This window comes from Urocitellus parryii, chromosome 2 (genome assembly GCF_045843805.1).
Source record: "Urocitellus parryii isolate mUroPar1 chromosome 2, mUroPar1.hap1, whole genome shotgun sequence".
Lineage (NCBI taxonomy): Eukaryota > Metazoa > Chordata > Mammalia > Rodentia > Sciuridae > Urocitellus > Urocitellus parryii.
This window is the reverse complement of record NC_135532.1, coordinates 149,071,393-149,097,530: the sequence shown is the minus strand read 5'-3', so window position 1 is coordinate 149,097,530 and position 26,138 is coordinate 149,071,393. Positions and strand designations below refer to the sequence as shown.

Genomic DNA, 26,138 nt, shown 5'->3' with positions numbered 1-26,138 from the left:
AAACTTTGTCTCTAAATAAAATACAAAATAAGGCTGGATATGTGGCTCAGTGGTTGAGTGCCCCCAAATTCAATCCCAGGTACCCCAAAAAACCCAACCCCAAACCAAAACCAACCAAATAGACAAAAACCCCCAAAACAAAACAAACAAAAAACCCATTAGATTGAGGAAGAAGGAATTAGCAAATGGAAAATATATTACTTTATTGCCTGAGACAGCTAACCATAATGTATAGTAAAGAAACAATAAGCATGTTCTGCTCTTCATCCTTAGGAAAACAGAAGCCTGGCTGTACCTGGTAGGTTGAGTTCTTCTAGTTCAATCACTGAGCGATGGCTGCTATAATAGTCCTTCATTAGCTTCTGTAGGTCTTCTGGTGTTCCTGCTTTGGGCTCTGATTTTGCAAGAACATCAGTAATTTTCTTCTAATATATGAAAGGAAAAACAAAATAGAAAGATTTCAGAATGAGATTTGGCTTAGGCTTGTTCCTCTGGCATTGAAACTGCACACACCTTTTGGTGATAGCTGAGTGAGAATGTAAGCTCTAATAAATACACTTAAGAACATTTCCTGAATACTTCCTGGACATAACTATTATTTTGAAAAAATGAAGAGGTGATCTGAAAGGCTTCTTGTGCCTCTTGGTCTATGATTTCTATGAGAACTGAAATTTCTGCATAAGATTCTACAATAGGGTCTTTTCTGTTAAAAGTCAAGAGATTTTGTTGGTATGGAAACCTCTCGTTTACCCTTAAAAGATATCTATTCTTGGAAGAGTAGAATTTTGAGAATTTCTTGCCTAACCTGGTTTTTGAGGTGCCAAGTCTCAGTTTGGATTTTTGGCATTAGAGCTAAACCTGCGGGAGTAATCTGAGCATAGCAGCCTACTGAAAAGGGGACTTTACACCCCTGAGTTTTAAGTCTTGGGAAACTGACAATCTTCAAGTGGTCCTATGGAAAGGAGAAGTGATACTCTAACAGGAAGTGCTTTCCCACATCTATTTTGATTTGGATTCATTTGTGTACTTGGGTAGCAATTCTATTCAATGTCTGCAGTGTACTGGGAACACACAACTGTTTATTTCATTTTCATCATAATCTTTCCTTCTCTCTTCCTTCTAATGTTTCACCAAAGATCCAGAAGGAGCCATTCCCCATCCCCTACTCCAGTTCCTTTCCTTCCTTCCATAATATCCTCATTTCTACCCACTGCCAAAAATGATCAAGGTTCTGTCAAAGGACTTAACATTTAAAAATATGTCATCAGTGGGCATGTTTTAGCATGACCTCAGCCAAGGCTAAAATATCCAGCTAGAGTTCTGACCTTGAGCCACAGAACTTAACACTCCTCAAGGCCATTAGTGTACAAATTATCAAAAAGAAGTTAAAGTCACTTCTTTAAGAACTTGCCAAACCTCAGCCAATTTGGCACCTCCTGTCTTCCTATTTGGCCATTTGTAAGAAAAGAAAACATGAACGCACACTCTCAGTTTTCTAAAAGCTTGCTGTTAAGTAACTGGTTTGAGTCCATCTTCTTTCCTCTAATCCCAATCATATTTCCTCTGCTGACTACAGCAATAGACCCTTCTTGGCAGGGAGAGAATTACGCTGCTGTTTTCACAACTGTGATGGAAAGGTGAAAGCTAACCATATTTTCTTAAAGGCTAAGCCATAAAAAAGTTGTATAGGAGCAACAAAGTCTTTTTTATGTTCAGAGGCAAATATTATAATGGAAGGGGAACTTTTGCCTTAACTTATGGTTCCAAATTTGAGTCAGAAATGCCTTATGCTACCTTCATTTATTTATTTTTAAAATTAATATTCTAAGGCATAGGGTCTCAAAATCTGGAATAAGTAGGAAAATAAGGTCAGTTTTGGGGACAGAATCAGAGGGATCAGGGCAGTGTGGGCAGGAATAGCTCTAAGCTCCTTCTAAGTTAGAAATGCAGATCTGACACCTAACCACAATGAAAACACAGGGTGGATCACAAAGATGTTTGGTGCTCCACAGACTGAAATAGCACAGAAGAATTTATTTTTAGCCCCAACAGGAATAGTGACCTTGGGGAGGTCACCAAACCTCACTATCTTAAGGATCTTAATGATCTCTGTATTTTTAAAGTGGGGACTATAATAGTTATTTCATCAAAGTATGACACATAAACATGTGATGGGGCCATATCACCACAAGATATTATTAATATTACCTTTCTCCTCTTTCTGGTCTTTTTGGCGTCTTCTTTTATGTCCTTTGGTTTTATCAAGAAACATTCTTTAGGCTATAAAGAAACACAAATGAGGAGATGTTCATCTTCACATGATGACGTGTCAATGAATGGTATGAATCCCAATGAATTTTCTGCTCTGCATGTATTCCTCAGAGTACCTTGGTAATATTCTGCAGACTGAGATGCTGGGAGACCCACTGGAGCTTATTACGCAGGAGCAGAGCTGAGAGAATTTGAGAAATTCAGGAAGTGTGAATGACTTAAGACTGGAAAATTTTTGAACAAATATCAAAATGCCTGAGTGAGTGTATATGTGTGCTGGATATGTGCAGAGCATTAAAGATGGAAGACAGTGGCCAGTTTGTAAAAAAGAGGCAAGAAATAGATGTGATTAAAATTATGATGTGGCAAGACAAGACAATTAGAGTGATTGGAGTTTTCCATGAACTGGCTGTGTATGAGCCTGCATTTCCAAGTTACTGGTTCATTATTTTGTATTATCAATTCCTTCCCTCTTTTCCATAAGCACAGAAAATCCAAAGTAGGATATATTTACTTATGGTTTCATAAAACCAGCTGTACCAAATACTTTTTATAGTGACTACAAAATTAATGTCTTTGCTAATGGTCTGATAACAGTTGCAACACCACAGCATACAAAGTAATTTATTTTGCCTGTTGCCTTGACCCCTGAGCACCCTATACAGCTCAGTGCTATTTTTATCCTGAGGTTTTTTTTTTTTAGGTTGAAAACAGGAAATTTGGACTAAGACCTTGATTTATAAAATAGAATGCCTCAGATTCCATATTTATTGATCATAAGCAAGAATATAAAATGTTTCCTATGCTGGATCTTCTATGCAACATTTTTCCAACAGGTTGCCAAGTAAGGTATAAAATGTAAGTAAAACATTCTGAATTTTCCCTTGAAAACTCAGTTTCCATTCCAACTAGAGTGTATTCTATTTAAGCTGGCAAACTACTAACTAAAGCAATCTTGTCTCCACTGGCTCTGTTTAAAATGATCACAGATGAATCTTTCTATTATATGTTTGCAGACAGCCTGCAGATTAGGAAAGCCTATGGCCTCAAATCAGACAGAGAGATATAATGCTATATAATTTCTTCAAGACATTAGGCCAAGGACCAGAAGTTTCTAGACTGTTTCAGTTGGTAAAGAAGCAGATTTAAAAGGTTCAGGATTAAAATAACATGGGAGGGGCTGGGGTTGTGGCTCAGTAGTGGAGCACGTGCCTTGAATGTGTGAGGTACAGGGTTTGATCCTCAGCACCAAGTAAAAATAAATGAGAGTATTGTGTCCATCTACAACTAAAAAAATTTTTTTTTAATTTTTAACATAGGAATCTTGAAATTTTAGCTGCTTCTCACTTAAAAGGAAAAACCTGCAAAGAGCAATTGCATCATAGCAAAAGAAAAGAAAGATATCATGGCCTTTTTAATGTAGAAAGTTAAGCTGTCTTGTGGATGATGTGGATTCATGTCAATTTGATGTTGGTACATGCTAGCAAGAAACTGGGTCAAGGCCACCAATATGTCACAGAAGCTGCCAGATGTTCAGAAGAGTCTAGTTACAGACCAGGCTAATGTTTAGCTCATGCTCCTCCAGCAGAGGCCTGGATATGATTAGCAAATCTCTTAAGGCATATATAATATTTCTTCACCAGTGACAAGGCTTTTGGGAAGCAGATTTAAAAACCTGTTACGTTTTCTTATTTAGTATATGGAGATATTCTCTAGGAATATGTTCAATGTGCACATTGAAATTATGCTAGAAAGATGATTAACTCATACATGACATAAATTAACTTGAAAAATCAGCTCAGCTGTAAAGATATGGACTCATTTAATGATGTTTACTTTATGAGAGACTGGGGAAGAAGATGTGGCAGACTCAGGCCAAACCACTAACAATTTCATAAAATCAATTCCTATAGGATGTGACTTTGACAGTTGACACATAATGTCATTTTTTTATGGCAATGTCAATATGTAGTTTGAAGAATCATATGTCCCTCAAAGTGTATAAAAAACATGGCCTTGCCAGGCATGGTGGCACATGCCTGTGTAATCCCAGTGGCTCAGGAAGCTGAGGCAGGAAGATCCCACGTTCAAAGCCAGCCTCAGTAATGGTGAGGCGCTAAGCAACTCAGTGGGACCGTGTCTCTAAATAAAATACAAAATAAGGCTGGGGATGTGGCTTCGTAGTTGAGTGCTCCTGAGTTTAATCCCTAGTACACAAAACAAAAACAAACAAACAAACAACAACAATAGCCTCTAAGTGAAACAATTGGGGCATATTCTCAATTCCTTAAAATATAAAAAAGGGGGGCAGGGGTTGTGGCTAAGCAGTAGAGCACTCACCTAGCATGTGTAAGGCACTGGGTTTGATCCTTAGCACCACATAAAAATAAATAAAATAAAATATTGTGTCCAAGTGCAACTAAAAAAATATTAAAAAAATAAAATGGCATGTATGTATGTGATACATTATACATACAATAAATGAAATCACTTGGAAAAAAATATGTGTAAAAAGGTATATCCTTTAAGAATGACTCTTGGTTTAACATGAAGAAGCCACCTCCAAATGCCAACGAACAATAAATGAATAAAGGGCACTAAAAAGGTAACCAGGAGAAAGGACAGCAGTAATGGAGAGATTTAAACATTTTGGAAAATGGAAAGTGGTTAGAGTTGATGGAGGTACTTAGTAGAGAGAGAAAGTTTGCACTGGGGCTTCTCAAGAGGTAGAAGGTAACAATAAGTGAGTCTGGCCTGTTGGACTGTGAAAAAATCCAGTACTTTGGATGCCAGGAACTATAGAGTGAAGATTGGAAAAGAAAGGGACTTGTTGAAAGTGCATGTTTAGAATATTTTGCAACCTCCATCCCCCAATCTCCTACTAGGTTGTACCTCCTACTAGGTTGTACCTCCTACTCTGGCAGCCAAGCAACCATCCCATTGCTGCTGCTTTTCACTTAGTCCTTCCTGGAAGTACACTGGAGGTTTATTCTCTGGAGAGATGAAGGGGTCCAAGAAGTTTGGCAAGGGAAAAGAGGACAGAAGTTGAGGTTTACCTCCATTTCCTGAATCTGTTCCATGTTTATATACTGCAGGCAGAAGAGTACTTAATTCTTTTCTGGAAAAATGGAATAGCCTCAGAAAAATGATACAAGAAAGTGACATTTGGGTCCTACAGAAAAATGCAGCTTTTCATTCTATCACACTATCATGGAGTACAATGATCAACAAACCCTAGTCATGTACAAAAACTTCTCACCAAGTATTTAGTGACTCTCTGTGCAATATGAATAGACCACTAAATTTCATTAGTCATCTATGGAAAGTTTCCAATATGAGAGCAAGCAACGAAAGGATAAGACAACCTGGAGGAAAGATGAATGGTACAATAGTACACTTCAAAACAATTACAATTGCTATTCCCAGAGACAGAATATTTTGCAACCATGAAATAAGAACAAGATGCTATGAAAAATTAGAGAACATGTAAACACTAAAACAAATAAGAAAGTTGGAATAAAAAATGTAAGAGGAAGGCTTTTAGATAAAAAGGCAATCTCCCAGAAAAAGATAAAAATGGGAAGAAAAATATGATGAGAAAGTTAGAATTCACTCAAGAGATTCAACAATCCAATAAAAGATATTACTGAAAAATAAATAATATGAAATAAGGAAGAAGTGATCAAGAAATAATACAAGAAAAACTTTCCAGAACTGAAAGAAACTATCTAGAACATGAAATTCTATTCAAATCCCATTAAATATACAGTAAATGAATAAGAAATTATTTCACATGTAGAGCATCAATGTGAAATTTAAGAAAATCATAGATTAAAAAAAAGATTCAAAAAAATTCCTGAAAGAAAAATAATATACAAAATACAAAGGATCAGGAAAAATAATGATGTTAAGACCTTTTAACTATATGAATAGATGCTAGAGCTCAATGGAATGATGCCTTCAAAACTGTGATACAGATTATTTGTAAATTAAAAGCTTTTATACCCAGCCAAACTATTAATCAAGGATAAGATTAAGACAGAGACATTTTCAAAAAAATAAGGTCTCAAAAATTTTATTTCCCACTCACAGATATCAAAGGCTTTATTCCAGGAAAAACAAAAGGGCTAAACCAATACAAAAAAAAAATGATAGGATTCACCAAAAAGGGTGTCCCACCCCAGAGAGTATTGAAATGGCATCTTAGAAAATAATTAAGTGGTCTCAATTGCTTAATGGACCTAGATAATAGCCAATTTAGAGTGGAAAAAATGACTGATCTATTTGGGTTATGGAAAATATTATTCATAGGCATGTGGAAGAGATGGTGGAACATAAGGAGTCAATTAACAATAGGAAAACACCAAGTCAGGCAAATAAAGAAATGAGAAATGAGTGCCATGAAAATAAATAATTGCATAAGAGAGATGATTATAGCTTCTTTTTTGAAATCAGCATTAAACAATATTTCCATGATGTAATAATAATGTAACAGTGACAACTGCTTTAACTAATATGTGTTGGATATTGTGTTGGCTAAGTCAGGCAGCAGATGGAGAGGAAATAGGAGGTGGATGGGTAAAAAAAGAAGATGGGTCAGATAGCTAAGGAGGTTTCCACATAGTGTTGAAGGAGTCACTTGAATATTTCTTGAGACTTAGAGTAAAATGCAGAAGGAGGGAGTTAAATTGAGAGGACTGTTAGAGATGAGATCAAGGGTGTGACTGCAAAAACATTTGTTAAGACCTCAGAAAGAGCAAAGGTGGTGTCTCAAGTGTAGTAGTTCTCTTTCACCCATGGAGGATGTTTCAAGACCCCTGGTGGATGCTTAAAACTACAGTTTTGTACAAACAGTTCAAATCCTAAAAACGCTTTGTTTCTTTCTTCTATATACCTATGAAAAAGCTTAATTTACAATTAGGCATAGTAAGGGATTAATTATAACAACTAATAAAATAGAATTGAGACAATATATTGTAATAAAATTTATGTGAATGTAGTCTTTCTCTTTCTCTCTTTTTGGTGGTGTGGATTGAACCTGGGGTGTTTAACCACTGAGCCACATCCATAGCCTTTTCAAATATTTTATTTAGAGGCACAGTTTTGCTGGTTGCTAAGTGCCTGGCTAAGTTGCTGAGGCTGGCTTTGTACTTGTGATCCTCCTGCAAGAGCCTCCCAAGCTGCTGGGATTACAGGTATGTGCCTCTGCAACTGGTTCTTATCTTACTATATGGTATTTATGTTCTTCTCAGATGTAAGATGATATAATGACTATGATGGAATGAAGTGAGGTGAGTGACAGAAGTCTTGTGATGTAGTGTTAGGCTATTTCCTAAGGGTTACTTGAATACAAGCAGTGTGATACCACCCGACAGTCTATCTGATAACCAAAGCAGCTACTAAGTGACTAAGGGGAAGGTAGTATGCACCTGCCCACAATGGGTTTGCCAAACAAAGGGATGATTCACATCTGGAGTAGACAATGATACAGCATGAGATTTCATCATGTTAGTCAGAATGGTACACAATTTAAAACTTATGAATGGTTTATTTCTGGGATTTTTCATTTAATTTTTTAAAACATCTATTTTTTAGTTGGACACAATATTATCTTTATTTATTTTTATGTGGTGCTGAGGATCAAACCCAGGGTCTTGCATGTGTTAGGTGAGCATTCTACTGCTGAGCCACAACCCCAGCCCATCATTTAATATTTTTATATTATAAAAATCAAAACTGTGGCTAAGTTTGGGGGGGGATACTATACTATTCAGCCACATAAGAGCTCTTAAAAATATTATGTGTATACCTCAGATTTTCTCAAATAATATGCCTTTAGGAAGCTTAAGGGGTTTTATTTCTCAGTTGTCTCAGCAGGGCTCAAGGAGAGAAGGGTTTATCTGCCAAGAATTTGTGGATTTGACTTCTGCTTAATGGAGTATGATCCGAGAAGACTGAGAGGTGACCCAAATAGATCTTAAAGGAGTTATGTATGCAGGAATACCACTAGTTTGGGCTGAGAGGGTCAGAAAATAAAGTAAAGAGAGCCATTTGGATCCTCAGAATTATGTCAAGAAGCAGGCTGAAGGAGCTGCTCAGTTGCAAATATATGCTATTTTTCATTTTAAATAATGAGACTGAGGGCAGAACAAAGTACTCAAAGGACAAAACCAAGAGATACGAAAATTACCCTTGGCCTTAAGACTTAATGAAGAAACTCCTAACATATGCCTTGCTGGACCAATGACTCCTTGTGACTCCTATTTCTCCCTTTTGAAAGAGAGTTATCTGTCAGTCAAGGGTATCCTATATCTGCCCCACCACTGTGTGTTGTGTGAATGGGGAAATAATTTTTCTCTTTAGTTTCATAGGTTGAGAAGAAACATACTAAAAGATCTAAGCTTAGGGAACTAAACCCAAGGAACCTGCACCTGTACCTGACTTTAAGGATGAAATTATAAAATATAGTAATGGGATAAGACTTTTACAAGCCTTAGAGGGGTGAATATATTCTGTATATTGGAGGAATATAAATCATTAGAGGTCTGAGGGAAGACTGTAGAAGCTAGAATCCATGACAATTCCCAACTATCCAACTTTCCCTGTGTTCATGCCCCTTTACATTCCCTCCTCTTGAATCCAGTGGACTAGATTCACTGATTTGCTCCTAACAGAATATGTCAGAAGTGATGAGATGTCAACTGTGAGATTAGGTTATAAAAAGACTGTGGTTTCTGTCTTGACTACTCTTGCTTATTCCCTCTAGGATCAGTTGACCTGTGTGAAGCCAGCTGTAATATTGTGAGACAACCATGTGGAGAGGCTCCCAGAAGGACTGAAGCAAGCCAACAACCACATGAGTAAGCTTCAGGGTGGACTCTCAGTTGATCCTTGCATTCAGCCCACAGCTTGACTGCACTTCATAAAAGATGTAAAGCCAGAAGCAATAAGCTAAACCATGACTGTGACATAACAGAAACTGTGAGATAATACATTTTTTCTGTTTTAAGCTGCTGACTTTTGGACTATTTGTTATGCAAGAATAGATCAATGCAAAGAATAGATCTGAGATGGTGTCATGGAAAGGAAAAAGGTGAATCAGAGAGTGGATAGGTCATAGTCCCATGTTCTGTTATGAATCAAGAATGATTTTGGAAATAAAGAATGAAACAAATATGAAATGAGCAATGCTGAAGCGAATTGAAAATATACAGCAGAGAAAGATAAGGAGCAGAAGGGATAAGCTTTCTTGGTAAAGATTTCTCTATGATCTTATTCGATCAACAAAAAGCTAGTTGAAGAAAAAAAAATGTTCACTGTGGTTTTTGAGGGGGATGGGATGGGTCATGGAACCACTGAAAAGCTTCTGACATCAGGCAGGCATCAGTGAAAAGTCAGAAAATCCCTTGCAAAGGTTTATATTCTGGGAAACATAATTACAAAGTCACTAGGGCTGGCTCTGAAATGACTGATGTTGAGAAGGAAGAGGGTGATGCAATCTCTGGGAGTAGGGAATTCATCATTTATTTTGGAAGCAATACCTGGGGAAAAAAAAGAACTGCTGGCAAATCTTTATATTCACATTATTAAGCAGGCCAAGGATACTTATTGAGATGTGAAATGGTTGCTAGAGATGATGTAGTTGTATGGATTTTAAAACTTTTATACAATAACAAATCTGCTGCTTGAAATACTGGACAGATTATGGGCGTAGACTCAGTTGCGCATGTGAGGCCCAGTTAGGGCAAAGAAGGGAGCACCACTTATCTAAAAAGATGCTCCACCTTGTGCTATTAAAGCCTGAATGTATATTATAGTTGACAGTACAATGTCAGGTGATTCTTGACCACGCAAGAAGAAAAACTTAAAAAAAAAGAATAGTAACTAACAAATATGAAGAAAGTTAAAAATTTAAATATAGTATAAAATAATTTCTGTTTTTTTTTCCTATAATAGGAAACATATAGCTGGTCATGTCAGCCAAATAAATTCCCAACACTGTGTTAGATACTATACTGGACACAAAAGAAATCCTGGCCCCAGTGCACTTATGAACCAGCTGGAGACTCAAACTCTATGTGCATGAACAACTGGAGAAAGGCTCCAGAAAGGATGGTGTGCCTGATAAGAAACTTGGTCTTGTGGTGGGATAAGAACACAGGGGAGCTCACAGAGGAGCCAGAAGGAATATGTGGGTACTCAGGGATGGAGTCAAGAACTCGAAGCTGGAGTTAGGACCCCTGCCCTAAAGGTCGAGGTGGGGGAGCCTTTCAAGGAGGGACCTATGTCGAGAAGGTCAAGAATGGGGCTAAAGAATGGATAGTGAGTTACAAGGCTCCAAGAGACCTCTGTAAACAGCAATGTCAGAAAGCTGATGGTTTATCAGATGGGGCACAAAGAGTGGAGATGGTATGAGTGGTGAGAAAACTGGGGTACTGGTATAGTCATCCTTCACTATAATCATTTTGTCATTTCACAAATAATGAGTGCCAATTTGGGACAAAATTCTGTGGATGCATAGATAAAGTCTGTACCAGGCTGGAGGGGGGATCCAGATGGATATCATTCATATGAAGTAGAGGAACACAGATTCCCATGTAAATTCAGAGAAAGGAGAATTCTCTGGCTAGGGAAATGAGGAGGGTTGCAAAAAGGGGTTAATGGATTTTATATGGCTGACTTGGAGTCTTGAAAGGATTTGGTAGAGAAAGAAATAGAAGGAAGAAGAAGGTGATTAAAAGAGTAAAACTTTAAGCTTTTACATTTCTTTTTCTTTTTTTTTTTTCTTTGCTCAGCAGAATATTTACAAAGGTATGGGACCAACAAAGCACATGGCAAATCCAATTTTCCAAGCTAACAGAGAAAGGATAGGGAAAAAGGGCAGTGGAAGCAGCAGAATCCTCAGAATCTGCTCCCAGCTAGCTGAGAGAGGACACAATTCCCAGAGGTTGTTCTTTGTACAATGGAGCACCACTGACCACATAGTGTCACTGTGAAGATGATTTGAGTGAGTTACAGTGTGCCTTGTAGAGTGACTATAGTAATTGCTCAATAAAAGGTCTTTAACACTGTCAAAATCTGAGTAGCCTAAGATAGGCAAATGCTCCTACAACTGGGAAATATATTTAACTTTCTCTTTTCTCATTTTCCTTCTCATTCCTATAGCTACCTTCCACTTATCTCACTTGATAGATAAAGAAGCTATAAAACAGGTAGGAATTTAGCAATGCAGATGGTATAACCAGTAAAAAGTCAATAATGATTCAGGCTTGTATGAGTTTATTAATTCAAAGTTATTCTTTTGCCAATAGACCAAAAGAAGTAAGGAGGAAGCAAGATGAAAATCAAGGGGGGAAAGTAAGGAAAAAGAAAGCCAATAGGGTACAAAGAGTATTTGGAAAAAAGTTCTGCAGATGGATACCAACTAGATCAAAGATCAAAGAAAACATGGTTGTGGTGTGTTTGGTGGGATTAATTAAGACAAAATTAACTCCACCTTGAGGAAGTGCCTTGAAAAGGTAAGGATTTAACTTATAGGTCTTTGAAAGAAAGACTATACTGGTTTAGGAACTATGAATAAAACATTCAATGGTTGGAGAGAAAACCCAAATGATTACATATTAAATATATACACCTTTTTATACTCAGTTCCAACAAAGAAAAATAACAAAATAAAAAAGATGAAGTGTATTTCATTATAATAGTGAATACTTTAGTGATTATTCTTTGACAACCACAGTTTGAAGTATTTAACATGTACTAATTCATTTAATACCCATGCAGGAAGATGTAATCATTATTATTATTTTACCAAGATGGAGACTGAGGTAGAGAATTTAACTTGCCCAAGATCACATAAGTGGCTAGGGTTGTGGCTCAGTGGCAAAGTACTTGCCTAGTACATGTGAGGCACTGGGTTTGATCCTCAGCACCACATAAAAAGAAATGAATAAAATAAAGGAACCGTGTCCATGTGCAAATAAAAAAATATTTAAAATTGGGATTACATCCCTGTCAATTAAAACAAACAAACAAACAAACAAAAAACCACTGTGCAAAATTGTGTTGCACAGTTATCCTCAGCCCAGCCACAAACTCTGAGTGGAGTTACCCTTTTGTGGAACAAATTTAGGATATCAACAGTAAGAATAAGACAAAGAATCATTACTATTAAGAAAATAGTAACTTTGGATGGACAGCAGACAGTTCTTTAAAATTCACATGTGAATTTATCTGTTAAGTTTGAGAGATACAAAATTAGAAAAAGTTACATGAATGTGAGTGGCATTTCAAAGATGAGTCAAGAGATTTAAAAGGCAATAAAAATTAGATCTAGCAAGTAAAGCTTATCCAAATGTCCACTTGGAATAACATGAGGCAGCAAATTTCCTGATAAGAATACATATGACAGACCCTGATGCTGAGTAGAAATAAAACCCCAGGAACTTGCAGGCAGTATGGCTGCTACCATAATCATGCATTGCGTGTGGGGTGATGTTTCATATCTTAATGCTATTTGTCTCCTCCTAGGAACTGCCCTCAAAAGAATAAAATTGAATCTTCAGTTTAAAAGTGATATAAAAATCTAAGATACTGTTATTGTGAAATGCATTCATATAGTTAAATGAACACAAATCAAGGGGACGCACACCTTGCAGTTCATAATTATGGAAGCAAAGCCTTTTTGAAGGCAGAGAAGGTGAAGCTTCCCTCAAATCCCACCACAACTGATAGTAGGGCATAGGAAGTGCTGTAGAAGGGTGGAAGAAGTGATCTCAGAATCCAACAGTGGCAGGTGTCCCAGTGACCATCACCTGTTTGGCTTTCTTTGAGGGGGCAGGAACTGGAGCTGTCTCCTGCTGTGTCATTTCTGTATCTCCTTCTTCACCATCTGATGCATCTAGGAAATACAAAGTTTGAAAATTAGAAAAGTGTCTCTCTCTTTCATACCCTGGTACCTCCTTTCTAGGTAAGGAAATGACCTAAAATGAAGGCAGTGATTTAAGCACTAAGATGTCAGTCTTATTTATAAACTAAAAAAATGAATATTACCTACCTAGATGCCTAACATTAAAGAATGTTTATTTATGGAATACTCATACAAGGGAACTTTTTGCAGCCTTTGAAAAATGTTTACTAAGAGATTACAATGAAAAAAAGCCATCTTATGATGATAGTAATAGGTGAACAGAACCACCCTTATTAAGCATGGTTATATGTTTAACAATGGGCTTCATAAATAGAATCTTAGATATCTAATTATCTAATTCTTGTAACTATTGATTTTATAGACATGACCCCACCCTTTCAGATAAGAAAACTGCTGTTTAAAGAAGTTGTTTTAGTTTTTCCATTGCTATGACCAAAAGACCTGACAAGAACATGTAGAGGAGGAAAACATTTTGCATTGTTTTACACATAAGCTTTTGGGGGACATTTCATATATAAAGTCACACACCTTAGAGCATAGTTGAGTCTAAAGTCAGACACTGCAAGCGACTGCTCCACTGAGCATCAGACAGTCCTTGATACCTAGGTGTTGGTTGCCAGGAAAATGTTAAGAGACTATGACAAAGGATTATAGCTCATGATAAATTCCAATTTTGAATTCACTTATCTTTCCATAATGGAAAAAGACATTCTTATGATAAGAATCAGGAAAAATAAAAGTTTTCCTATAAAGCTCTCCTGAAAAAACATGGTAACCAGAAGGTTCTTACTTCTTATGATGCCATTACTGCCTTTAAGGTTCTAGTGGTTTCTCCCTTTAGAAAAATTTTTGGTCTTTTTTCCCCTTTTTTTGGGTCCCAGGGATAGAACCCAGAGGCGCTTAACCACTACACCACATCCTCTGCCCTTTTAAATATTTTATTTAGAGACAGGTTCTCCCTAAGTTCCTTAGGGCCTCACAGAATTGCTGAGGCTGGCTTCTAACTCATGATTCTCCTGCCTCAGCCTCTGGAGCCACTGGAATTACAGGCATGTGCCTGCCACTGTGCCTGGCAAATTTTGGTCTTTAAAAGGCTTCATTCATTCTCTTTGGTATCTTCATATATCTCAAAGTGAGTCCAACGTGTAAATTTGTGAGCAACTTGGTCAGAATTCATATTTAGGTCAAAATTAGTACGTTTAGTTGGTCAGAGCTTATAAATAGTTGTATACTATGATGCTAGACATTTTGTGTTCAATTGAATGGGTCACAGGGTGTTCAGATACTTGTCAAAAGTTATTTTGGATATTTCTGAGGCTATTTTGGGGGACATTAACATTTAAGTGGATTGACTAAAAAAACATTACCCTCCATAATATAGGTAGGCATCATTAAATCAATTGAACAAAAAGGTTGACCCTTCCCTGAGCATCCCCCTCATCCCTGATGGGGATGAGTAAAAAATTTTCAAAATTCCTGTTTTAGCAGTACTGTTGTTCTTTCATATTTAAAATAACACCTTTTAAACCTATTTGTGTATCTGTAATTCTGCATTCTTTTTCTTAGAGAGGGACCCCCAAATTGTGTAAGGTTTGGGCCTCATAAAAACTTAGATTTTCCCTGGCTGAACTCACATTTGAGAACAGAATAAAACAAGCTATGGAAGCACACAACAACATGGATAAATTTTCAAAGCATGGTGCTCAGTAAAAGAAGTCAGACTCAATGAGCTATATAATGTATGATTCCATTTATTTAACTTTCTGGGAGAGGCATAACTATAGTGACAAAAAACAGGTCTGTAGTTACAGGAGATTAGAGGTGGGGACTTCTTGGTTGCAATGGAAATGTTCTATATCTTGATTGTGGTGGTGGCTACACTACTGTATGCATTGATCATAACCAAAGAACTATACTGTAAATCTTAATATATGTAAATTATTCCTCAGAAAACATGATAGAAGCTAATTTATAACACTTGTTCAACATCACACATCTATTGGCAGAGCTGGTATTTGAACCCCAGATATTCTAATCTGAGAGTTTATGATATTAATCCAACACTACTACCCTTCCATCAAAACATGCTGCTTACAGTTTCATTAGGTTCCTGTATTCTTCTGCCAAGAGGTCTCTTGGTTGCTTTTATTTTTAAATAATGAATAAGAGTAGAATATAATGCCATACTTTTTGTTTGCATTCATTGAGATGATCATATTTTTTTCCCCTTATAATCTGTTAACATGATGATGCAAGAATAGGTTGACAATGGTAAACCATCCTTGTTATTTCCAGGATAAACCCCAACTGGTTGTGTTATGTTTAATAGATTTTTTCCATCAATGTTTAAAAGTCAGAATGATATAATTTTCTTTTTTAGTATTTCCCTTGTCTGCTTTAGGTTTTGAGGTTATAGAATATCTTTCATAAAAGATCTGGGAAATTTTTTCTTTTTAAAATTCTCTGAAATAGTTATATACAGTTGAAATTGTATGTTACTTGTTATTTGGTGAAATCTGTCAGTATAACCAGCAAAGTATATTAGTATTCTTTGTGTGTATATTTTAAATTAATGCTTCAAAGTCTAATGGTTATATGATTATTCATATTTTCTATCTATTCTTAATTCAGCTTTGGTCAGCATTATTTTTTTCTTGTTAATTGGCTATCTTATATAAATTTTCAAATTTACTGGGAAGAGTTCATCATTATATGTACCTATTTCTCCTTTTCCCTTCATTTTATTTGAATCTTTTTTCTTTTTAAAAATTTTAAAAAAATATATTTTTAGTTGTTGATAGATCTTTATTTTATTTATTTATATGCAGTGCTGAGAATCGAACCCAGTGCCTCACACATGCCAGGCAAGTGCAGTAATGCTGAGCCACAGCCTCAGCCCTGCATCTTCTTCTTGCTAGAGAGCTTTCTTTTTCAAAACCAGGTTCTTCATTTATTGATATTTTATATATATCTATGATTTCATTTATAAGAGTAGAACTTATTTTCTGTATGTTTTCTTTATTGATTTTGTAATATTTTGTGGTTGGGCAATTATTTAGTCCATTAGTGTTTCTGATATAAGCATCAAAGCCATACACTCCTTCTTGATATAATTTAAGCTAAATAACATTTTTATTATCATTGAATTGTAAATGCGTTAAAGTTTCTGAAGTTTTCAGCTTGAGCTGCCCAGTAAAATACTACAGACTGGTTTAAATGAGAGATAATTATTTTCTTATGGTTCTGGAGGCTGGAAGTTGAGATGGGGGTACCAACATGGTCAGGATCTAGTGAGGATTTTCTTCCTGGCTTGCTGACAGCTGCCTTCTCACTGTGTCCTCACATGGTAGATAGATTGAACCAGCTATCTGGTGTGTCCTCATAAATGTACATATTTTATCCTGGGGGCCACATCCTTATGACCTCATCTAACCTCATTACCTCCCCAAGCCTTATCTCCAAATACCATCACACTGATTATTAGGAGAATACAAATATTTAGTTCATAATGTTTTCCCTTACAACTTTTCTTTGATCCACTAGTTATTAAGAAGTATATATACATATATTTTTTGGGGGGGATTTGCTTATTTATTTCGTTAATTGTGCTGTATATGTGTAATAAGAATTGTAATGCATTCTACTGTCATTTATTTTTTAAAAAAATCAATAAAAAATAAATTTTCTGGGAAAACTGGATTATCTTCAAATTTGTATAATTGCCTGTTTATCTCCCAAGAAGTATATTTTTAGATTTCTAAACATATTTTTAAAAAGTCATCCTTTTGTTGCATTGTGGTTAGAAAACAATGAAAATAGAAAAGTGGCCTACATATTCTTAAATTTTTTTTTTAATTGTAGATGGACACAATGAGGTGCTGAGGATTGAACCCAGTGCCTTACATGTGCCAGGCAGGTGCTCTACCACTGAGCTACAAACCCAGGCCCTACATATGGATTCGCCCTACATATGAATTCTTTATCATTTGTCAAGACTTGCTTCATTGTCCATCACAGGAATTTGGCAAACTTTTTGGGTAAAGGACCATATAATATGTAGATGTTGTGTTTGCAGAGCAATAAGGCCACTGTTGTTATGGTTGAACTCTGCTGTTGTGCTGTGAGGCAGCCTTGGGCAATGGATGTAGATGGTAATGGCTTTGTACTGATACATTTAATTTATAGAAACTCATCCTGGTTGGATTTGGCCCTTGTGCCATAGGACATAATGAATTTTTAAAAATGTCTCAGGGTTTTTGAAAACCCTGAGATTCCAAAGTATGATCATAGACAAACTTGTTATGTTTTTTGAAATCTGTTCTGTTTATGATTTTTTTGTGCTTTATCAGTTAAAAGGTATGTATTAACATCTTCTCATTTTGAATTTGTCCATGTTTTCTAGTAATTCTACATATTTCATTATTATATCTGGCACATGCAAGTTCAAATGGTGAAGGCTTCCTGCTGAATTGTTCCTTTTATCATTTTGTTCTGATTGTTTTAAAAAATTTCATCTAGTTCCAATTTAGTTCAATTTCACTTTGAGGGGGTCGTTCTTCTCTATTTTTAGAAGTGGTCATTTGTTTTCTGGGAAAGCAATGCTATACAATCTGAAAAAGTAATGCTGGATACACAGCTGTACTTAAACAGTCTAAAGTGTTTTGCTAAAATTACTCATCCCTAGGAGCCAGAATGTTTTATTTGGCTAGGAGAACCAGGACTGGGAACTACTCTTCAAGAACCCTGTTCCCAGCTCATTAAGAGACTCCCACCAGCATTACTGAGAAAGAACACAATTCCCACATCGAAAGAACAGGGCCCTGAGACTGAACTCTGTGAAGGCCACAAGGCCATGCTAGTAACACAGAGCATAGGGGAGGACAGGCAGTGAGAGAAGATGTATGCATTGATCATAACCAAAGAACTATACTGTAAATATAGTTCTTGGAAGAAGTGGCTCATGATTGGACTCGACCTCTACTAACAGGTTGTGCAGTGGAGGAAGGAAGCTGTTTCTTCATTGTTCTGTTCACTTTGCAAAATAATTACTAGTTATACCATGACTAAAACAGAAGGTTTTATAATCCATTCGGCCACCCCTGAAAAGAATCATAATGTCTTTAAGTGTATTTCTCACTCTAATTTTCAGAACACCCGCTCTCTATTCTTGTTGTCTCTCTGTTTTTATCAGAATCTTACCTCTAACCTCCAAAATTCAGCTCAAGTTTCACCTCTGTGAAGACTCCAAATGCAGAAACAAGATTATCTGAGGGCTAAAATGCAGCAAGCAGTTGCAACTTTCAATGAGAAAGGAAAATGAAGAGAAAAGGTGATCAGGGCCTGTGAAAATGAAGGATTCAAGGAAGGAAATGGCAGAAAGGAAAGCATATTCAACTCCAAGTTTATTGTGCCCAATATGGGGCATCTAGTTGCTGTGAGGGGCTTCTCAGAGAAGCTCAGGCAGGCAGGCCCTTTAGTCTCTGGGTCTTTGCTGGCTATGCAGGTCTAGGTCTAGGTGCTGGGATACTGGAACACTCAGTCTTTCTTAGGCTTGTGGTGGTTTATCAGGCTGTATGTTAGTTGAACTTGTGCTTTCCAGTTTTGTTTTGTTTTCCTGGCTATCAAGTTTTCCTCATTTGACTTTTCACTCTCTTACATATAGCAAGAAACTGGGCATGATTTAACCTCTTCTATCTCTCAAAATCCTTAGGATCTCTTTTCCCTGTCTCCAAATTAAAAAAAAAAAAATCAAATGCTTCTGGTTAAGTCTCTGTGTGTTGGTTTTATCAGAAGTTTTAGAATCACTCTGAGCTGTAATGAGGAGTGGGGTGATCCTTTAATTTTGCCATTTCTAATAGCAATGGGTACAATGTAATCTACATTCCAATAACACTCCTGTTTTCATAGCGAGGATGTCCCTAGCAACACATCTTGAGTTTTACTTACAAAATAGGCTGCCAGTTCCCAGAGGCAACTTTAAAGTAAAAAAATTTGGAACAGGATGGCAAAACATGACCTGTGGTCACTTTATGAGTCTTGACACTCTGATAAGGTAAAGCACTAAGATCAACAAGACCTCCTCAACAGCACTTGACTGAAGAAAAGTGTTTTCCCTTCTTTTTGTCAGGAGGTTGAATACTACAAAATTTCTCTTGCTACCTTCAAGTCAGAAGAACTAAATCTTAAAGGTTATTTTGTAGAAGTCTGACTACTCAATGTTAGCGTTACCACATTTACTTAAAATGCACACAGGAGAGTCTCCTCAGGAAGGGCCATTAACCTGACCCTTGATTCGAATGCTGGGACTTAGGCCTGGCAACAGTGACAGTGGGAAGGGTCTCTTATGTCAAAAATTGGTGCCTTGGTACCTCCCCTACCATGTTACAAAAAAGACGCATGGGTGGTGTTGACATCAGGGAACAGCTTTGCAGATAGGAACACTACCTGCTTACTGTCTGGTCTTGCAATAAGGTATTCCTTTCTCCCCTTTGATCTTATTTTATTTTTAGCTTAAAGAAAAAGCAAAGATGAGTTGGTTTAGGTGACATGAACACAACTTCAGTCTTGAGTGTTAAATCTTGACCCTTCTCCCTCTCTAGTTTTAAATTTTGGAACATTTACATATTTGGGGCCAGTTTTCAAACTATGAGTAATTTCGAATCAACCTTTTCTGGCCAATTTTGTAGTTAGGTGATAGAGCCACAGATGCTGGCAGGGGCATTTTTGGCCTTAATATATTTGTTACTTTATTGAATTAACATATTTGTTACGTTTGGATGCACTATTATATAAATTCTCCATTCCTGGACTAGAAGCTAATAATAAATAGCTTTTATATAGTCCTTACTTTGTGTAAGACACTATTCTGAATACGCCACATAAATGAGCATAATTACACAAACATAACTACATAAACAACCAAAAGGGCCTGAATTTAACTCTCATGTTAGACTTTCAAAATGTAGACTGCTAATACTATCTGCTTTATAGAGTGGAAACCAAGACTTCTCACTGTTAATGAGAGAGAGCCAGGACTTAGACCCAGGCAGTCTTAATTCCAAGTCTGTTCTTAACTACTATGCAATATTTCCCCTCTAACTTGGAAAGGAAATTAAATAGTTCTCTGGTGGTATTAGAATCCATGGGCCTTTGAGGGGAGATTCTATTTTAGTATAATAATGAACATTATCTTTGATTAACTCTCATCTAACTAAAGCAGAAGGTACTAAATATAGGCAATAGGAAGCACATCTCTTCCAAACAACCCAAAACTAATCGTATCGAATCTGTCAGGAACTTTCCCCAACTCCCCTGTCCCATTTTATATTTTAGCTGGGGAGAAAATATATCCTGGTTTGTCTGGGCTAGTCTTGATTTATGCTTATCCCTACATCCCAATTGCTTTAGTACCTGTCTTCCTGCAGGGATTCTTTAGTACAGTAATATGCTTACTATCCTCAAGTGAGGGAATGGAGATGAGAACTTCCTTAGGCTTATTTGATTCCTAAATGTTGATCTTTGCAGAACACCTTTTAACAATTTCCAGAACAGTGCTCTGTGCGTTTATTTTGAGAAGTGTCAGTATAGAAGAGTGATGGGAGACAACCTAGAGGACCTAAATTTGAGTTCCAAATTTTGTGATCTTGGGCAAATCACTTACTCAGTGTTACAGTTTTCTCATTTGTAGACTGATGAAGTCATACTGCTGTGATTTATGATTCTCTTATGATTTAGGCCAACTTCTTGTAGAATGCTATATACCCTGGACACGTTAAAGTTTCCACAGTGTAGTGGAACACTGAAGTACAGAGGCATAGGGTAACATATTAAAGAATATGGGTGAACATAACCTATTACGTGGGTGTGCAAGTTACATAATTTCCCCTGAACATAAATTGCACAAGAAAAAAGCCTATGAGGTGGCAGCTAGCTCTGCTACCTACTCTTATTATAAAGTACAATCCCTCGGAAGATGCATGTTACAATGGAAAGCACCTTGTTTCCATTAGGACAGCCCTTTACTCTCTAGAGACTTCAGCTACCTATTAGATTACTTACAATATGCCCTTGATGTACATCTTGTAGATTGTTAAAGGTGAGTGTGATGTTCATGTGTCCTGCTTCAGAATGCTCAGCTACGTTACACAGCTTTTCAATGGAAAAAGCCCTTTCCTGACCACCTTTTCATGTAACTTAGGACAAAGCACTTTATTGCTTAATCCTTGAAGTTTCCTATTGGTAAATTGGGCTTAAAGATATTAACTAATTATCACTTACATGGCAAACATATTTGGGTTTGGAATGATCTACAAGAACCATAACTCCAGGTGGGCGCAGCGGTGCACACCTGTAATCCCAGTGGCTGGGGAGGCTGAGGCAGGAGGATCGGGAGTTCAAAGGCAGCCTCAGAAACAGCGAGGTGCTTAGTATAACTCAGTGAGACTGTCTCTAAACAAAATACATAATAGGGCTGGGGATGTGGCTCAGTGGGGTGGGATAAGGTAGGGATGAAACAGTTTATGGACTCAATTTGCCAGTACTATTCTAACAATGAGACTACAGAAAAGCAAAAACAAACAAATTTGGTCCTACTATAAAAAGATGTTCCTGCTATAGATACCCACTATTATAATTTGATGCATTTATTTCAATCTTTTGTTCTTTCTGAGTATGAGTATATGTACATGTATATACATATGCACAGAACTTTACACACCCAGAATTGCATCATACACAAATACTTTATACTTTAATATTATATCATGATATCATGTCATTAAATAATTAATATCATTAATTTAGCTATAACAAACCATTGTTTGCCTGTACTATATTAATTTGTTCTATCATTACTTAGATTATTTCTAAAAATTAGCCTTTATAATATAATATGTCTATTATGGTATAATATGTCTATTATGGTATAATAGACATCTTTATACATAACACTTTATGTATTTCTATTTAGGAAAGATTTCTAGAAGGAAAATTACATCATAAAAGGGTATGAATGACTTACAGAGTCTTAACTTGTATTTTTCCATAAGGTCTTGGGTTAACTTGTAAGTCATCTATACTGTATAAAAATACCTATCTTATACCCACCCCCAGCAATCATTGGATATTATCTTTTTAACATTGCTAATGAGTAAAACTGATATAGCATTTTAATTTGCATTCATTTGATTATGACTGAGACTAAATATTTTACTTTTTATTAGTTATGTGAATTATATATGAATAGAGTATTCTTAACCTTTGTTCATTTGTCAAATGAGGGTTTTAATATTTTACCTATTAATCTGCTTTGGTCTTTTAATATCAAGGCCAATTCTTTTAAAATTTGTTTTAATTAGATACACATGACAGTACAATGATCTTGACATATCATACATTTGAATCAGATGGGGTATAATTTCTCATTTTTCTGAGTGTACAGGTTGCAGAATTACATTGGTCATGCCGTCACATATATACATACAGCAATAATAATGTCTATTTTATTCTGCTGTCCTTCCTTCCCCCCATCCCCTCCCATCACTTCTCTCTACCCAATCTAATGTGATACACTTCTTTTTTTATTTTCTTTTTCCTTACTTGGTCATACATGCATTCTGTATAATGATGAGGGTCTGCTTCCATCTTCCATGCAATTCCCCTTCTCCCTCCCTTCCCCTCCCACCTCTCTTTAAGGCCAATTCTTAACATTGTTTTGTTTTTTAATTTTAAAAATCATTTCTGATCTTATGGATGTATCCAATTATGATGTGATCAAATTATCATATATTTTCATTGTAATTTTTCTTAGGAAAGTTCTCCAAAATATCCCAAAGTAGCTACTTTTATCAATTATTTTTTAGTGAGTTAAATATTTTTTATTTTTTTAACATTTAACTGAAATCCATATGGAGAAGAATCTGTTGTATGGTATCAACTGAAGCTTTACATTTCAAATATTTAATCAATTGTCCTAATTTTGTGTTGAATAATTCTTCTCTTCATTATTGTCTTGTGATGGCACTTTAATTAAAACACCAATCATATATATTCTAGGGTATGGTTTCATTGATCTGTCCATGAGTCTTTTCTGTTGGTACCATATTTCAATCTTATTAAAAAAAAACAACAACATACTGAACTCTCTTTTTTCTACTTTGATAAATGGCTACCACACTGGAGTGTAGGGAGTAAGTAGTAAGGAAGAGAGCCAGACTTAGGCTAAAATCTCAGAGAATTGGGCAAAAGCCAAGGATGGATGGAGGTGAGCAGGTCATGCTAAATCAGGCACCAAGCTGTTTCCCTCCAGAACACACTGATTCACATAACATCCCTGCCACCCAATAGCTATTGATTTTTAGGTAAGTTGACTCATGTTTTTTTTTTTTTCCTTTTTTTTCTAATATATTAAATGAGGTAGCTGAGAGGATCATGTAAATTAGTGTAAAACACTTAGAACAGTGAATGGCCCATGGTAAGCACCATTTTCTCTCAAATGAAGCTACCTCCCTACTCCCTAAGAAAACTCAATGTTGGTTTTTTTGAAATAATATTGAGGATGGTACCAACAGAGAAGACTCATGGACAGATCAAGGAAAACATACTCTACAATATATATGATTTACTCCTGAAAAGGACACCAATAATCCCCTAATTGTCACATGAATATATTGCAGGGGTTAAAATGACAAGGTCTCCAGAATCAGGATGCCAAGATTGGAACCATACCTCTTCCGTTTACAAGATGTGAGGTCTTGGAAAAGTTACTGGCTCTTTTTGCACCTTAGTTTTCTCATCAATAAAATGGAGTATTAATCGTGCCTACCTTATTGGGTTGTTACAGAGTTCTATCATAATGAATAAACTGTTAACATAGCATGGTACACAAATTCTCATGGCCATCAGAGTCATCATTTTACTTGACTGCCCTGGGGCACTCAACACTGATAGACCTCAACTTTTTGCCACTTTCTCCTTTGTTTTTTGAAGTAATGTAGTAGTGATTTCATTCTCACACCTCACATACTTTTCTTTCACTATTCCCTAACATCCTCCAAGGTATCTTCAAACACTTACTTGGTTCCTTTCTCTAAGCCAACACATGACATTTTTTTTTTTTTAAATTCAAAGACCAGATAGTAATACTTTCAGCTCGTGGGCCATGTGTTCTCTATCAAAACTGCACAATGTGCTATTTGGAAACCACCAACACAATGTAAATGAGTGGGTATAGCTGTGCTATGACAAAATTTTATACACAAAAGCAGGCAGCCTGCCCATAGGCCAGAGTTTGCCAACTACTCCTGTAGGAATTGTTCCAGCTCAGGTATTCATCGATTAGAATACTCATCACATAACATCTGTCCTCCCTACTGGGCTGTGAGCCAGCTACCTGAGGGCAGGGTGTACTTTCACCTTATATGTCCTGCATGTAGCAGAAATTCGGTAAATCTATTCAATCAGCATCTGCTGAAACAATTAATGAAATGACCATATAATATGAGTCTTAAAGCTTGTTGTGTTAGCTATAGGGAAGGGGGCATTATTCCATGTGAACCCTTCAGTAGCTACCAAAATAAGCTACAGAGAAGACCTCATGTCTTGCATAGTACACTGAAACATCTTGTAGAATTAATTCTTCTTTCCTAAATGAGAGGAAAACTCAAGTCCAGGAAATTCACAATTGAAGGACCAAGTAATATTGCAGACATCAAAATAGAGCTGTCCAGGGTGATATATAAAACAGGGCACACTTTATAGGAATTGAGAAACAGCTGTTTCCCTATTTCTGTTTTAAAAGGGGAAATAGGCTACAGGGCTCAAGGGTATATGCTAAGCATATGGAGAAAATTTATTTGCTTAGAGAAATGTGACATGGAGCTGGCAAAGGGCTTGGGTTTTAAGAGATAATGTCCTGGTGGGTGAAATTAAGAGGATAAGAAGGATATATTCAGAGTCATTTCAGCACTGTGTTAATGGAAAAGGAAACACTAATAAACACTGGAAGGGGGGGGAAGAAAAGTAACTTTGGACTGAAGAGAACTAAATATACTCTAGGGAAGACACTAGCTATAAGAACCAAGCATCACTTGCAATAATAATAATGATTCTAGTAAAACGAATTTTAGATAAAGATGACACTGATTTAGAGAATATATGGAAACTGAAACTTCAGTCAAAAGTGACAATGTGAGTATTGAGTGAATACACAGAATAGAGGATTCTTACAGTGCTAAGAATATCTGGAAAATATATTAAAGGCCCTGGGAGAGAATTTTAGCCTTCTGGAATATACTTAGAAATAGGTAATAGACAAAGAAGCAAGTTTAATTTTTTTCCTTTTTATTTTCATGTTCAAACTTAACTAGCAGTAATATTTTGAGTATAATTAAACACTTGCTGAACTGGACATTTTATGTGACTCAACATATTTTTTCAAGTGCCAATTATCAAATAGTATTCTTTAGAATTTCTTAAAAATCATAAAATTATTATTGCTGTTAAAAAAGGAAGTAGTTTTCCTAAAAAGAACAAAGTTATGTCAGTTTTATTCAATTTTCTATTTTCCTTTCCCTCCTACGGATTATAAAAGGATTCACTGTGTGGCCACATGGACATTAATTCATTCATCCTTCAAATATTTAATGGTCACCTGTTATGTACCTTGTATTGTGCTGTGTCCCAAGAAGGCGAGATAAAAATATATGGTTCTTACTTTGAGAAACTAACAATATAGAGGGAGAGACATACACGTGTATAAGCAATTAAAATGCAATGTGAGACAGTAGTGATGAAGAACAGATATGAGGTGGTCAGGGCTTGGAGTGGGAGCACAGGACACTAACAGGAGCACCAGGGACTAATCTAAGATGACAGATTTGTCTGCATACTCATGGTGATGGTGTTCATACAAATCTAATCGTGTTAAAATTCAGAGACC

General features: G+C 36.3%; 1 protein-coding gene across 3 annotated transcripts in view; it reads right to left on the bottom strand.

Moving 5' to 3' along the window:
* Positions 1 to 26,138, bottom strand: part of Cmss1 (cms1 ribosomal small subunit homolog) — a 330,405-nt gene that overhangs the window by 14,622 nt on the left and 289,645 nt on the right. For 2 of the 3 annotated variants that reach the window (XM_026402410.2, XM_026402407.2), the window contains 3 exons: positions 13,086 to 13,171; positions 2,209 to 2,280; positions 296 to 425 (listed from right to left, as the gene is read on the bottom strand). In XM_026402410.2, coding sequence (XP_026258195.1) covers positions 296 to 425; positions 2,209 to 2,280; positions 13,086 to 13,171 — 288 coding nt within the window. The other variant, XM_026402408.2, reaches the window with a different exon arrangement.